Source organism: Zophobas morio, unplaced genomic scaffold (assembly GCF_036711695.1).
Source record: "Zophobas morio isolate AGI-343-1 ecotype UQ-CSIRO unplaced genomic scaffold, CSIRO_AGI_Zmor_V1 ptg000008l, whole genome shotgun sequence".
NCBI classification, from domain to species: Eukaryota; Metazoa; Arthropoda; class Insecta; order Coleoptera; family Tenebrionidae; genus Zophobas; species Zophobas morio.
The window spans coordinates 12,852,154-12,868,912 of NW_026972113.1; the positions used below are offsets into that span (position 1 = coordinate 12,852,154).

The 16,759-nt window shown below is 29.3% G+C and overlaps 1 protein-coding gene across 25 annotated transcripts in view; it reads left to right on the forward strand.

Annotated features, from left to right (window-relative positions):
* Positions 1-1,675: 1,675 nt before the first annotated feature.
* The window catches only part of Cac (cacophony), a 109,352-nt gene continuing 94,268 nt past the window's right edge, over positions 1,676-16,759 (forward strand). For 21 of the 25 annotated variants that reach the window (XM_064050933.1, XM_064050942.1, XM_064050952.1 and 18 more), the window contains exons 1-7: positions 1,691-1,793; positions 1,876-1,982; positions 2,047-2,186; positions 14,482-14,582; positions 14,858-15,013; positions 15,066-15,289; positions 15,345-15,448. In XM_064050933.1, the coding sequence (XP_063907003.1) occupies positions 1,691-1,793; positions 1,876-1,982; positions 2,047-2,186; positions 14,482-14,582; positions 14,858-15,013; positions 15,066-15,289; positions 15,345-15,448 (935 nt within the window). Of the gene's footprint in view, positions 1,794-1,875; positions 1,983-2,046; positions 2,187-2,331; positions 2,465-14,481; positions 14,583-14,857; positions 15,014-15,065; positions 15,290-15,344; positions 15,449-16,759 lie in introns of those variants that run through there. The other 4 variants (XM_064050956.1, XM_064050958.1, XM_064050955.1 and 1 more) reach the window with 3 other exon arrangements.

The window sequence follows — 16,759 nt, forward strand, 5'->3', positions numbered from 1 at the left end:
AAACTGTAATATCGGAAAATTGAGAAATAGAAAAAAAAATCCCATCAGAGAATTATTGAAATATTGAGTAACCGAAAAATTTAAATTCGCGAAATTGAAAAATTTAAACACCGAAAGATTAAAAAAAAATCGAAAAACCAAAATTTTTAAGATTGAAACACCGAAAAATCTTAAAATCCAGAAGCCGAAAACTTTTCCTAAATTTTCGATTTCCCAATTTCTGGATTAACTAATTTTTTTGATTTTTCGACTTAACAGTTTCTCGATTTTTCGACGTTTCCACTTTTCGATTTTTTTATTTTCTCATTTCTGTATTTATCGACTTTTTAATGTTTTGATTTCTCGACTTCTCGATTTTTCAGGTTTTTAATTCTTTAATTTTTCGATTTTCCGACTTTTTAAGTATGAAATTTTCTTCGATTTTTAAATTTTTCGATGTTTCAGTTTTGGGATTTTCCAATTTTTTAACTAAGTAATTTTTCTCGACTTTTCTAAATTTTTTGATATTTCAGTTTTGTGATTTTAAAAATTTTAGATTTTTCAGTTTTTTGACGTTTCGATTTCTTGATCTGACGATTTTTCGAGTCAAAAACTGAAAAATTGAAAAATCGAAAAATTTAAGAATAGAAATGAAGATTCGAAAATCTAAAAAAACTGAAACGTCGGAAAATTGAGAAATAGAAAAAAATCCCATCAGAGAAATATTGAAAAATTGAGTAATCGAAAAATTTAAATTCGCGAAATTGAAAAATTTAAACACCGAAAGATTAAAAAAAATCAAAAACCAAAATTTTTAAGATTGGAACACCGAAAAATCTTAAAATACAGAAGTCGAAAACTTTTCCTAAATTTTCGATTTCTCAAGTTCTGGATTAACTGATTTTTTTAATTACAAAATTTCAAAAAAAGGAAAAATTCAAATTTAAAAATCTAAAAATCCAAAAAAGGATCTCGGAGTCCCCTCGTGTTAATTTGTCTGAACCCCCATTCGATTCATCTCCAGCGTCCATAAAACACGTAACAATCGTAGAAAAAAGCCAACGATTTCCCGTCCAGAAAACCGGACCTGTGCCAAGCCATACACAAAGCGCTCGATTAGGCGCCGGACCGCTTTTCCAGAACCAAAAATCCATAATTCTTGGAAGAAAAACCGAACAATTGCATTCACGTTGACACGACAAAACTAATCCGTTTATCAGCCGCGCTGCATCGATTTTTTTTTCTACCACCACCAACAACTTCTGGTTATTACCGGCTAATCGTCCATCCCCCAATCGTCCAGATGTTGTAATTATTGATGTACGGCGGCCGGTTTGGTAACCCATATCCAGTCGGCGGCTCCGCGTTGGCGGCGGCGACTTTTAAATAAACGCCGGGCGCCGTCTGGATGCTGGCTGATGATGCCAGTTTTACAGACTTGCCAAGCTCGACGACAGTCTAACACAGATTTTCACATGGGTCGTGACAAATTCGAAAACTTGTATTAGTTTCCAGAACGTTGATGTTTCCGAGATTTGCGGATAAATAAATGCTCGTGACGGATCGGAAATGTTGGCGGAATCATTTAGGTAGAAATTTCGGCTAGTTTTCGAAAGTGTACAATTTGTGACGTTGTTCCAGGTTGGCTGCAGCGCAGGAGGCGGCGGCACAGGCGGTGCAGCAGCAGACGGGGGCGGGCGCAGCTGATACAATGGGGGGCGCCAGCGCGGCAGGGGGGCAGGGGCCCAGCTCTTTGTTCCTGTTCTCTGAAGAGAACATAATTCGTAGACATACGCGCTTCATCATCGAGTGGCCATATCCTTTTACGCACTCGTTGCACGCGAAATTTTTTCTTTTCACAGGTGGGTTATAGTTGTTTTCCTTAATTCCGACTTACTCCGTTTGAGTATGCCGTGCTTTTGACAATCATAGCCAACTGTGTGGTGCTGGCACTGGAGGAGCACCTGCCCAATCACGACAAGACTTTATTAGCACAAAAACTAGTAAGTAACGAGTCGTAGTGTGATTTATTAGTAATTTGTAACGTTGTTTGTTTGTATTTTTCAGGAAGCAACCGAAGTTTACTTTCTAGGAATATTTTGTGTTGAGGCTTCGTTAAAGATTTTAGCGTTAGGTTTCGTTCTACACCGAGGCTCTTACCTCCGTAACATTTGGAACATAATGGATTTTTTTGTGGTGCTTACGGGGTAAGTGGTGTTCTCGTACCCGTTTGCCATTTCTTGTCCAGGATGACGGAAGAGTCGGTGTCGCGTAAGTGGCGCAGTCGGTGGGTTTGCGTCATCCTGGACGTGGAGAATGAGATGATTTCAGGCAACGATTGCATTCGATGTTTTGTTTATGTACTGTATGTGTAATCTTGTCAGGTCTATGACAGTTTTTGCCGAAGCGAACGTTGACGTTGATCTGCGGATGTTACGGTCTTTCCGCGTGTTGCGACCGCTCAAGTTGGTGTCCAGGATCCCAAGTAAGGGCCGAAAAAGAATTCAGACCACCACTCTAACTGTCTAGTTCGGGCTGTAGACCAGACTAGACTATTTAGACGGTTTTAGACCATAGCAGTTATAGATTTAGACCACTACACCACCTTATATACTGTTATTACAATTATTATTGAGTATTACGGTAGGATAGGAGTTTTTTGGGTACTGTCGATGTCTTCGTTTCTCAGCCATTACTCTCATGATTGCGCGCGGTGTGCATGTCTGTATAACGTAGGTAGACAGTGCTCGATGCATATATTAGGGGAAGAGGGCCCAAAGCGGGCACCATAAGGAAAAATATTAAAAAAAGTAGTTTATGGATAATCTAGATCCTTTAAATTTTTATATTATAATGCTTGATTTAACCCTTTTCAATGATGCATAATTAAAATTGAAGAAAGTTTATCAAAAAAAAAGTTAGAAGCAGATAACTAAATCTTTACAACTGCCCGCTTTGCCCTACGGGGAGGCCTAAAGCGGGCATTCAGCTAGGGCAAACCAGGCAATGGTTAAGGTTGGCGTCTGGTTCGGTTTCGCTCTATACTAAATACATTGAAAACATTGTCGGGGTTTCCGGAATTGCATTTTAGAAATACTGAAGTCTGCAACCAAACCAGAAGTTAAGTAAGCTCATTTTAATAGATTTTGACTTTTCGAGAGTTATTTACCTCAGTCATGGATTTTTTTAGGATTATAAATGGTATCAAAAGAAAGCTGACACATTTCCCCAGAGGACCTTCTATCTCAAAATGCAAACCTCTTCAGCACTTCGTCAAAAAATGCATCAATGTGCCAATTAAAGTGTGATGTAAAAGTTGCTCAACTTTATATATTTTTTTTTGTAAAAACTGTAGACTAGATATGAATATAAATATGAAGGTCCCCTGGACTGAAGTTTGGTAATTCGAAATATAATTTTTTTAAAGCGATATATCTCGTATTTTTCTTTTTGGTTTTTTCACTTCTTAGACTTCGTTTTATCTTCAGCAAGTTCTTCTTTTATAATTTGTTTCACAGACTCCACATTGCCTTTGTTTTTCTTTTCGAAACAACTATAGATATTTAGTAAATACACTAGAAGGACAAACCGGACAAGTGCCCGCTTTGCCCTGCCCGCTTTGCCCATTTCGACAATTAAAATTGCAAACAACATCTAAACTCAAAATGATGCGACAAGTGGCAGTTAACTGCTACCTTATGGTAGCCGAATAAACACAAATTGACTAACGAATTTCATTTTTAGCTTAAAAATCACAAACATAGAAAAAACAGATGTGACACACTTTGCAATATTTTTCAAAACCATGTGAAAATTATTTATTTATTACAGCACATAATTGGGTACTCGCAGGAGACCCGGACGACTGATGTGAAGTATGCGGGGGGGGATGCACTATGTCCGCGCGGTTAGGGCGCACCATCTTTTGAAACGCCAAAACTAAAGAGAGTGCCCGCTTTAGGCTCTATGCCCGCTTTAGGCCCCCTTCCCCTATACCTATTTCAGTTTTATTTGTAGATTTATAGCTAGTGGTATCACTGAATGCTTCATTTGGAAGAATACGTCCACGTTTTCGGTTGACGCGATCGTTAAAACGGACAGACCTTGCTCATTCACTATTCACCTGTCGGCTGTCTCCGAGTTATATTTATTGCGTATTGATTTATCGAGAGACGAGGTGCATAAGAGCACGGACAGGTGTACGCCCAAGCACCCCATTTACCTTGAAAATGATCAAACCGATTATTTCTCACCAGAAACCTAACTGTGTAACTTATCTTTGGCTGTGGAGTGTACCCTGCGCGCTCGCATGGGCCACGCCCACCTCTTAATCTACACGAAGAACTAGAATTTTTTGTTTAAAAAAACTCGAAGTGAGCATGCGTGTATTTCCGCAGTTGTGGCGACCAATCACGGCGAGGCACGTGGGCGGCGGCAAATTCAAACTTATCGCCTTTAGTGTTGAGTTATATATATATATATATATAATAAATTTTGATTTTTTTGCACTTTTCGATTTTTCAATTTTCTTCTATTTTGATTTAAAAATCGAGAAGCTCAAAATCGAACTTGTCTTAAATTTGTTAAAGCGAAAAATTACAAAATAAAAATTGCAAAGTTGTAAAAACTAAAAATCTAGAAAATGGAAAATTTGAAATGAAAATTAAACAAATTTCAAGTCAAAACCTGAAGAAAGAAAAAATTCAACAATCTAAAAAACAAAATAAATGGAAAATCGAAAAATTGAAATAACGAAAAATTGTAAAATAGAAAAATCTTACAATTGAAAAATTAAAAATCGAGAAATTGAAAAGTCACAGAATTTAAAAATCAAAAAACTGAAGGAAAGACAAAATCCAAAAATCTCAAAATTCAAAGGTTGAAAAAGGCGAAAAATTTAACATTGAAAACTAGAAAAATTGCAAAAAGAAAATTGAATAATTGAGAAGCAAAAAAATCTCAAAACTTGAAAAATGGAATAATTGAAAAATTGGAAAAATTTGAAAAATCTAGAACTTGAGAAATCAAAAACTGAAAAATCTTACAATAAATAAGAAAATGCAAAACCGTACAATTGAAAAAATGAAAAAAAAAATCTAAAGTGGAAATTTCAAAAGTTGAAAAATCTGAAAACCGAAAAATTTTAATTCAAACCTAAAGAAATCGAAGAATAAAAAAAATTGAAGAATTTGGAATTGAAAAATCTCAAAATAAAATTCCGAAAACTAAAAAATCGAAAAATGGAATATTTCGAAAATCGGAAAAATGGAAAAATTAAAAATCGAGAAGTTGAAAAATCAAAAATCCAGAAGTTCTAAAATTTTAAATAGAAAACTCAAAAAATTATTGAAAGATCTAAGGATTGGAAAATCAAAAACTGAAAAATTTAAAACTCAAAATAAAAAAATTAAAAATTTGGAAAATGAAAAAATCTAATACATAAATTAAAAATTAAAAAGTAGCAAATTATAGCATTGAAGAAACGAGAAACTAAAAAATTGCAAAATCATAAAACTGAGGGAAAGATTATTTTAAAAATCTAAAAATTTCAAAATTTGAAGTTTAAAAAAAAGGAAAAATTTCAAAAGGAAAAATTGAAGAAATGAAAAATTCAATAGTCTAAAAAATAAAAAATTGGAAAATAAAAAGCTGAAATAACGAAAAATTGTAAAATAGAAATGTTGAAAAAAATCTCACAATTGAAAAGTCAAAAAATTGAAAAATTAAAAACAGACAAAATTTGAAAAATCTAGAAAAAATCTCACAATAAATAAAAAAAAATGCAGAATCGTACATTTGAAGAAATGAAAAAAAATTGAAAAGTGAAAAATTCAAAATTTGAAAAATCTGAAAACCGAAAAATTTTAACTTGAAACCTAAGAATCAAGAAAATTCAAGAATTTGGGATTGAAAAATCGCAAAATAAAATTTCGAAAACTAAAAAATCGAAAAATGAAATATTTCGAAAATCGGAAAAATGTAAAAATTAAAAATCGAGAAGTTGAAAAATCAAAAATACAGAAGTTGTAAAATTTTAAATAGAAAACTAAAAAAATTATTGAAAGATCCAAGGATTGGAAAATCAAAAACTGAAAAATTTAAAACTCAAAATAAAAAAATGAAAAAATTGGAAAATGAAAAATTTGAATACATAAATTAAAAATTAAAAAGTAGGAAATTATGTCATCGAAGAAATGAGGAACAAAGAAATTGCAAAATCATAAAACTGAAGGAAAGTTTATTTTAAAAATCCAAAAATTCCAAAATTCGAAGTTTAAAAAAACGAAAAATTCAACATTGAAAACTAGAAAAATTCCAAAAAAATTGAAATAACGAAAAATTGTAAAATAGAAAAATCTTACAATTGAAAATTAAAAATCGAGAAATTGAAAAGTCGCACAATTCAAAAATCAAAAAATTGCTAAAACCATAAAACTCAAGGAAAGACAATTTTAAAAATCCAAAAATCTCAAAATTCAAAGGTTGAAAAAAACGAAAAATTTAACATTGAAAACTAGAAAAATTGCCAAAAGAAAATTGAATAATTGAGAAGCAAAAAACCTCAAAAATCGAAAAATGGAATAATTGAAAAATTAAAGATCGGGAAATTGAAAAGTCGCAGAATTCAAAAATCGAAAAATTAGAAAATGAAAAAATTGCAAAATCATGATTGAATAAAAGAAAATTTTAAAAATCCAAAAATTCCAAAATTCAAATGTTAAGAAGAGCGAAAAATTTTACACTGAAAAATAGAAAAATTGCAGAAACGAAAAATTGAATAATCGAGGAGCAAAAAATCTCAAAACTTGAAAAATGAAATAATTGAAAAATCGGAAAAATTCAAACATACAAAATTTGAAAAATCTAGAACTTGAGAAATCAAAAACTGAAAAATCTCACAATAATTAAAATTCAGAACCGTACAATTGAAAAAATGAAAAAAAAATCTAAAGTGAAAATTTCAAAAGTTGAAAAATCTGAAAACCGAAAATTGAAGAATTTGGAATCGAAAAATTGGAAAATAAAATTCCGAAAACTAAAAAATCGAAAAATGAAATATTTCGAAAATCGGAAAAATGGAAAAATTAAAAATCGAGAAGTTGAAAAATCAAAAATCCAGAAGTTCTAAAATTTTAAATTGAAAACTAAAAAAAATTATTGAAAAATCTAAGGATTGAAATTTCAAAAACTGAAACATTTAAAACTCAAAATAAAAAAATGAAAAAATTGGAAAATAAAAAAATCTAATACATAAATTAAAAATTAAAAAGTAGCAAATTATGTCATCGAAGAAACGAGGAACAAAAAAATTGCAAAATCATAAAACTGAAGGAAAGATTATTTTAAAAATCCAAAAATTCCAAAATTCGAAGTTTAAAAAACGAAAAATTCCAAAAAGAAAAATTGAGGAAAGGAAAAATTCAGTAATCTAAAAAAAAATAAAATAAAATGGAAAATCGAAAAATTGAAATAACGAAAAATTTTAAAATAGAAAAATCTTACAATAGAAAAATTAAAAATCGAGAAATTGAAAAGTCGCAGAATTCAAAAATCGAAAAATTGCTAAAACCATAAAACTGAAGGAAAGACAATTTTAAAAATCCAAATATCTCAAAATTCAAAGGTTGAAAAAAACGAAAAATTTAACATTGAAAACTAGAAAAATTGCCAAAAGAAAATTGAATAATTCAGAAGCAAAAAATCTCAAAAATCGAAAAATGGAATAATTGACAAATTAAAAATCGAAAGATTGAAAAGTCGCAGAATTCAAAAATCGAAAAATTAGAAAATGAAAATATTGCAAAATCATGATTGAATAAAAGAAAATTTTAAAAACCCAAAAATTCCAAAATTCAAAGGTTAAGAAGAGCGAAAAATTTAACATTGAAAACTAGAAAAATTGGAGAAACGAAAAATTGAATAATCGAGGAGCAAAAAATCTCAAAACTTGAAAAATGGAATTATTGAAAAATCGGAAAAATTCAAACATACAAAATTTGAAAAATCTAGAACTTGAGAAATCAAATACTGAAAAATTTCACAATAAATAAAAAAATGCAGAACCGTACAACTGAAAAAGTTAAAAAAAAATCCAAAGTGGAAATTTCAAAAGTTGAAAAATCTGAAAACCGAAAAATTTTAATTCAAACCTAAAGAAATCGAAGAATCAAGAATTTGGAATTGAAAAATCGCAAAATAAAATTCCGAAAACTAAAAAATCGAAAAATGGAATATTTCGAAAATCGGAAAAATCAAAAAATTAAAAATCGAGAAGTTGAAAAATAAAAAATCCAGAAGTTCTAAAATTTTAAATTGAGAACTAAAAAAATTATTGAAAAATCTAAGGATTGAAAATTCAAAAACTGAAACATTTAAAACTCAAAATAAAAAAATGAAAAAATTGGAAAATAAAAAAATCTAATACATAAATTAAAAATTAAAAAGTAGCAAATTATGTCATCGAAGAAACGAGGAACAAAAAAATTGCAAAATCATAAAACTGAAGGAAAGATTATTTTAAAAATCCAAAAATTCCAAAATTCGAAGTTTAAAAAACGAAAAATTCCAAAAAGAAAAATTGAGGAAAGGAAAAATTCAGTAATCTAAAAAAAATAAAATAAAATGGAAAACCGAAAAATTGAAATAACGAAAAATTGTAAAATAGAAAAATCTTGCAATTGAAAAATTAAAAATCGAGAAATTGAAAAGTCGCAGAATTCAAAAATCGAAAAATTGCTAAAACCATAAAACTGAAGGAAAGACAATTTTAAAAATCCAAAAATCTCAAAATTCAAAGGTTGAAAAAAACGAAAAATTTAACATTGAAAACTAGAAAAATTGCCAAAAGAAAATTGAATAATTCAGAAGCAAAAAATCTCAAAAATCGAAAAATGGAATAATTGACAAATTAAAAATCGAAAGATTGAAAAGTCGCAGAATTCAAAAATCGAAAAATTAGAAAATGGAAAAATTGCAAAATCATGATTGAATAAAAGAAAATTTTAAAAACCCAAAAATTCCAAAATTCAAAGGTTAAGAAGAGCGAAAAATTTAACATTGAAAACTAGAAAAATTGGAGAAACGAAAAATTGAATAATCGAGGAGCAAAAAATCTCAAAACTTGAAAAATGGAATTATTGAAAAATCGGAAAAATTCAAACATACAAAATTTGAAAAATCTAGAACTTGAGAAATCAAATACTGAAAAATTTCACAATAAATAAAAAAATGCAGAACCGTACAACTGAAAAAGTTAAAAAAAAAGTCCAAAGTGGAAATTTCAAAAGTTGAAAAATCTGAAAACCGAAAAATTTTAATTCAAACCTAAAGAAATCGAAGAATCAAGAATTTGGAATTGAAAAATCGCAAAATAAAATTCCGAAAACTAAAAAATCGAAAAATGGAATATTTCGAAAATCGGAAAAATCAAAAAATTAAAAATCGAGAAGTTGAAAAATCAAAAATCCAGAAGTTCTAAAATTTTAAATTGAGAACTAAAAAAATTATTGAAAAATCTAAGGATTGAAAATTCAAAAACTGAAACATTTAAAACTCAAAATAAAAAAATGAAAAAATTGGAAAATAAAAAAATCTAATACATAAATTAAAAATTAAAAAGTAGCAAATTATGTCATCGAAGAAACGAGGAACAAAAAAATTGCAAAATCGTAAAACTGAAGGAAAGATTATTTTCACAATCCAAAAATTTCAAAATTCAAAGGTTGAAAAAAACGAAAAATTCAACATTGAAAACTAGAAAAATTCCAAAAAGAAAAATTCAATAACCTAAAAAATAAAAAATTGGAAAATAAAAAGCTGAAATAACGAAAAATTGTAAAATAGAAATGTTGAAAAAAATCTCACAAATGAAAATTCAAAAAAATGAAAAATTAAAAATCGAGAAATGAAAAAGGAAGAACTGATAATAAGAAAAAAATTGAAACAGACAAAATTTGAAAAATCTAGAAAATAATCTCACAATAAATAAAAAAATTGCAAAATCGTACATTTGAAAAAATGAAAAAAAAATAGAAAAGTGAAAACTTCAAAAGTTGAAAAATCTGAAAACCGAAACATTTTAACTTGAAACCTAGAGAAACCGAAAAATCAAGAAAAATTGAAAAATGTAGAATTGAAAAATCGCAAAATAAAATTCCGAAAACTAAAAAATCGAAAATCGGAAAATTCTAAAATTTTATATTCAAAACTAAAAAAATTATAAAAAAATCTAATAATTAAAAAGTCAAAGATTGAAAAATTTAAAACTCAAAATCAAAAAATTAAAAAATTGGAAAATTAAAAATCTAATACATAATTGAAAAATTAAAAAAATGCAAAAAATAATGGAAAAATTCAAAAAGCAAGAAAACTGAATAATGAAGAAATGAAAGTTCGCTAAAATAAAATCCAAACACTGAAATGTTGAAAAATTGAAAATCAAATTGATAAGAAAAATTGAAAAATCTAAAAACTGAGAAATCTATAAATTGAAAAATCAAAAACAGAAAATTTTGGAAATTAAAAAATCAAAAAAGTGCAACGTTCAAACATTGCAAAATTGAAAAATTGGAAAATTAAAAATCTAGTAATAATTGAAAAATAAAAAAATTGCAAAATTGTAAAATTCAGAAACGAGAAATTAAAAATCGAAAAATTGAAAAATCTAGAAATTCAAAAATCAAAAACTGGAAAGTCAAAAAATCGAAAATTGATTGATAAATTCACGTAAAATTTTAGAAGTAAAAAAAAGAAAATTTTTGAAATTAAAACATTGAGAAACTGAGACATTCATAAGTCGAAAAATTGAAAAATTAATTAAGACAATTTTAAAAATCCAAAAATATCAAAGTTCAAAGGTTGAAAAAAACGAAAAATTTAACATTGAAAACTAGAAAAATTGCCAAAAGAAAATTGAATAATTGAGACGGAAGAAATCTCAAAACTTGAAAAATGGAATAATTGAAAAATCGGAAAAATTCAAACATACAAAATTTGAAAAATCTAGAACTTGTGAAATCAAGAACTGAAAAATCTCACAATAAATAAAAATGCAGAACCGTACAATTGAAAAAATGAAAAAACATCGAAAGTGAAAATTTCAAAAGTTGAAAAATCTGAAAACCGAAAAAATTTAATTGAAACCGAGAGAACCCGAAGAATCAAGAGAATTGAAGAATTTGGGATTGAAAAATCGCAAAATAAAATTCCGAAAACTAAAAAATCGAAAAATGAAATATTTCGAAAATCGGAAGAATCGAAAAATTAAAAATCGAGAAGTTGAAAAATCAAAAATCCAAAAGTTTTAAAATTTTAGATTGAAAACTAAAAAAATTATTGAAAAATCCAGGGATTGAAAAATCAAAAACTGAAAAATTTAAAACTCAAAATAAAAAAATGAAAAAATTGGAAAATGAAAAAATCTAATACATAAATTAAAAATTAAAAAGTAGCAAATTATAGCATTGAAGAAACGAGAAACTAAAAATTGCAAAATCATAAAACTGAAGGAAAGATTATTTTAAAAATCCAAAAATTCCAAAAATGGAAGTTTAAAAAAAACGAAAAATTCAACATTGAAAACTAGAAAAATTCCAAAAAAAATTAAAGAAAGGAAAAATTCATTAATCAAAAAAATAAAAAATTAGAAAATAAAAAACTGAAATAACGAAAAACAGACAAAATTTGAAAAATCTAGAAAAAATCTCACAATAAATAAAAAAAAATGCAGAATGGTACATTTGAAGAAATGAAAAAAAAATAGATAAGTGAAAAATTCAAAAGTTGAAAAGTCTGAAAACCCAAAAATTTTAACTTGAAACCTAGAGGAACCGAAAAATCAAGAAAAACCACAAATTTAATATTTAAAAAATCAAAATATAGCTAAATCCTAAAACTGAAGAAACTAAAAATTAAAAATCGGAAATAGAAGAATTAAAAAGAAAATTAAAAATGGAAAAACTAAAGAAGCAAAAAAATTGAATAATAGAGAATTGAAATAAAATCCAAAAACTGAAATATTGAAAAATTGAGAGGAAAAATTGAAAAACCAAAAACTGAAAAATTGAGAAATCGAAACTTTCGGAAATTAAAAAATCAACGTTAAACCATCGCAAAATAGAAAATGGAAAAATTAGAAAATTAAAAATTTTGCAAAATTATAATATTGAAGAAATCAGAAATTAAAAAATTGCTAAATCAACAATTGGGAACTTAAAAATTGAAAAATATTAGAATTCAAAAATTTTGGAAATTGAAAATCAAAAATCGAATACATAATTGAAAAATCAAGATGTGGTAAAATTATAATACTGAAAAAACGAGAAATTAAAAAATTGAAAAATTTTGAATTGGAAAACTAGAAAACCTGCAAATGAAAAAATTCAAGAAGCAAGAAAATTGTATAATGTAGAATTGAAAATTCGATAAAATAAAATCCAAAAATTGAAATATGGAAAAATTAAAATTCGAATCGATAAGAAAAATGAGAAATTAAGAAATTGAAAAATCAAAAACTGGGAACTTAAAAAATTGAAAAATCTCGGAATTGAAAAATTTTGAAAACCGAAAACACAAAAACCTAATTGAAAAATCAAAATCTAACGAAATCGTAAAATTGAAGAAACGAAAAATAAAAAAATCCGAAATGGAAAAATTAATAAGTAAAAATTGGAAAACTGAAAAATTTTAAATTGGAAACCAAAAAATAATGGAAAAATTCAAAAAGGAAGAAATTTGGATAATGGAGAAATGAAAATTCGCTAAAATAAAATGCAAAAGCTGAAATATGGAAAAATAAAAAGTCAAATTGATAAGAAAAATAGAAAAATCTAAAAATTGAGAAATCTACAGTTTGAAAAATCAAAAACTGGAAAATTGAAAAATTGAAAATTTTGGAAATTAGAAAATCATAAAAAAAAACGTTCAAACATTGCAAAATTGAAAAATTGGAAAATTAAAAATCTAGTAATAATTGAAAAATAAAAAAATTGCAAAATTGTAACATTCAGAAACGGGAAATTAAAAATCGAAAAACTGAAAAATCAAGAAATTCAAAAATCAAAAACTGGAAAGTCAAAAAATTTAAAATTGATAAATTTGAAAATTGAAAAATCGATGAAATGTAACGTTGAAACAACGAAAAATTCAAAAACTAAGATTCGAAAATTAAAAGAAACACGTGAAATTTTAGAAGTAAAAAAAATACACTTTTTGAAATTAAAACATTGAGAAACTGAGAAATTAATCGAGACATTCATAAGTCGAAAAATTGAAAAATTAAGCAACTATTAATTAACAATTCGAAAAACTGCTAAATCGTGAAACGAAAATTTAAAACATCGAAAAATTAAAAAAATTAAAACATCGCAAAATCGAGAAATTTAAAATTGAAAAATGGAATAATTGAAAAATTTGAAAAATCGAAAAGTTGAAAATTGGGAAATCGGAAAATTAAAAAAAATTGGTTTGAAAATGAACAAAAGTTGCAAATGGAAAATTGAATTGAGTGATGAAACGAAAAAAAGTTCAAACTGAAAATCTTGATATTGAAAAATCGAAAATTGAAAAACTGAAAAACAAACATCCAGAATTTGAGAAGTTGAAAATTAAAAAATGTGATTATCGTGAAATCAAAAAATTGAAAATTGGAAAATTGAAATGAAAAATCGCAAAAAAAAATGTTGAAAAACTGAAAAATCGACAAATAAAATAATTGAAAAACAAATTCGAAACTGAAAAACCGAAAAATGAAAAATGTAGGAAATCCTAAAATAGAAACATCAAAAAAATGTCACGTAAAATTTTAGAAGTAAAAAGAAGAAAAAATTTTGAAATTAAAACGTCGAGAAACATAAAAATTTTCATTTGAAAATTAGAAAAGTTGCAAATGGAAAGGACTGATGATACGAAAAATAAAGATCAAAAAATCTAGAAACGCCAAAGTGTAAAACTTTCTAGCCCTTAAAAATTCAAAAATCGGCGCCACCAAAGCAACGGCATTCCCATTCGCCAGTTTTAAGCAGCCGCCTCTTGCCCCGCCCCATTGGTCTCCGCTCGTGCGCGCCCCGCCCCCCGTACCAAGCCTGCTCTTCCCGACCCCGCCCCTCCAGCGGTCCGTCGCGCCCGAAAACGCCCCTCGCTCCGTAATTCTTGCAGATGAAGTCCAGCGACCTCGAAATTTCTACTAATGAATGTAAATGTCTGTTATACTACCTGACCTTGAATGTGTTAGTTTCGAGCATTGTTTATCGTGTCTGTAGCGGACTGGATTTTGATTACACACATCAGTACATTCCGCCGACGTCCCGCAAAAACAGTAACCGGCCAGAGCAAACCGATCGCTGGTCAGTCGATTTTTTCCTGATTTTGCTGTGTGGTGTTGTTTTGTTTTCAGGTCGCATCAGTTTTAGTACGTTTACATTTAGTGTACTCGTATTTAACACATAGTACATAGCATAGTCGTATTTTGAAGTAGATGAATGGCTAGAGGCTAGTGTTTTGCAGGTGTCTGACGTTGTTCCTTCAAGATTTCGTAACAGTGGATCTGCGCACGTTGCGGGCTATTCGAGTGCTAAGACCTCTCAAGCTAGTCTCTGGCATCCCTAGTAAGTAGATGAAACGTAGACGTCTTCCGCAGACTCTTCGGGAGGGGGCGGAGGGAGGCGGGGCGCGGCCGCGCCCCGCCCCCCTCCGCTCCCGCCGCTCCTGAGCCCTGTAGACTGTCGCATAGGTGATGCAGCGTAGTCGAACTTAGTGCTTAAGATCTGGCGCTTCTTCTGTCTATTCCTTCTCTATACGTTTGATTTGGCGACAAACGACACTTCCAACACACGCAGCCGAGTCGAGTCGAGCCGGGTACTGATGCTTGTGTGTGTGGCAGGCCTGCAGGTCGTGCTCAAGTCGATCATCAAGGCCATGGCGCCGCTGCTCCAGATCGGGCTGCTGGTGCTCTTCGCCATCGTCATCTTCGCGATCATCGGCCTGGAGTTCTACTCGGGGGCGCTGCACCGGACCTGCTACAGCCTCTACGACATAGGTGCGTGGATGTTCGGCGACCAAGAGCCGCACTATCACCAATCGCGTTTCAGATGAGATCGCGAAGGAGGGGGACGCCGAAGTGCCATGCAACACGGACAACGAGACGCAGGCGAGGTCCCAGGGGAGCAACTGGTGCCGGGACGGCAACTCGGTCTGTCTGGAGAGGTGGGAGGGGCCGAACAACGGGATCACGTCGTTCGACAACATCGGGTTCGCCATGCTCACGGTGTTCCAGTGCATCACCATGGAAGGGTGGACGGCGATCTTGTACTGGGTATGTTCTAGTTTTAAGTACCGCCTTCATACTAATTTTTTTCTTTGGTCTTCAGATGAACGACGCCGTCGGGAGCACCTTCAATTGGATGTATTTCGTTCCGTTAATCGTGTTGGGTTCGTTTTTCATGTTGAATCTGGTTCTCGGTGTACTTAGCGGGTAAGAATTTTGTGGTTGTGATGATTTGAGTGAATTAAGGGTGTCTTAGCGAGTTTTCTAACGAGAGGTTGAGGGTTGAACGGAGGGCCAAGTTTTATCGAACGAGGTCTAAGAATTTGTTCGTGGAAAGTTTCGGACGGTATCTTCAGTGGATTACGCAAGCAGGTTTATTAAGCTATGATTTTGTAATTTTGGCGCTAGGTGGGCTTAAGTCGCAGGCTGAACTTGGTCACTTTAAATTTAGAGCTTGAAAAATGAGAAAACTTTAAATTGAAAAATTCAAAAATGAAAAAATAAAAAAATTTCAAAGAAAACGAAAATGGCAAAATTGTAAAATTGAAAAATTTGGAACCAAAAAAATTAAAGAAACAAAAATTTGAAAAAACTAAAAAATAAACATTACTAAATTAATAAATCGAAAAATCCAAAAATTTAAAATTGAAAAAATGAGATTAAAACTGAAAAAAAATCGAAAAATTAATAATCCCAAACTTGAAAAATTTTATATTGAAAGAAACGAAAAACTGAAAACTTGAAGATTGAAGATTGAATCGAAAAATCCAAAAATTTAGGATTGAAAACTATAAACTAATTGAAGAAATCAAATAATTAAAAATCTCAAAATTGAAAAAGTGAAAAAAAAAATGTAAAGTGAAAATTTCACAAGTTGAAAAATCTGAAAACCGAAAAATTTTAGTTGAAACCTAGAGAAACCGAAGAATCAAGAAAATTGAAGAATTTGGAATTGAAAAATCGTAAAATTAAATTCCGAAAACACAAAAATCGAAAAATGAAATATTTCGAGAATCTAAAAATTTCAAAATTTGAAGTTTAAAAAAAAGGAAAAATTTCAAAAGGAAAAATTGAAGAAATGAAAAATTCAATAGTCTAAAAAATAAAAAATTGGAAAATAAAAAGCTGAAATAACGAAAAATTGTAAAATAGAAATGTTGAAAAAATCTCACAATTGAAAGTCAAAAAATTGAAAAATTAAAAACAGACAAAATTTGAAAAATCTAGAAAAAAATTTCAAAAATTGAAAAATGGAATAATTGAAAAATTAAAGATCGGGAAATTGAAAAAATGCAGAACCGTACAACTGAAAAAGTGAAAAAAGTCTAAAGTGAAAATTTCAAAAGTTGAAAAATCTGAAAACCGAAAAATTTTAATTGAAACCTAGAGAAACCGAAGAATCAAGAAAATTGAAGAATTTGGAATTGCAAAATCGCACAATAAAATTTCGAAAACTAAAAAATCGAAAAATGAAATATTTCGAAAATCGGAAAAATGGAAAAATTAAAAATCGAGAAG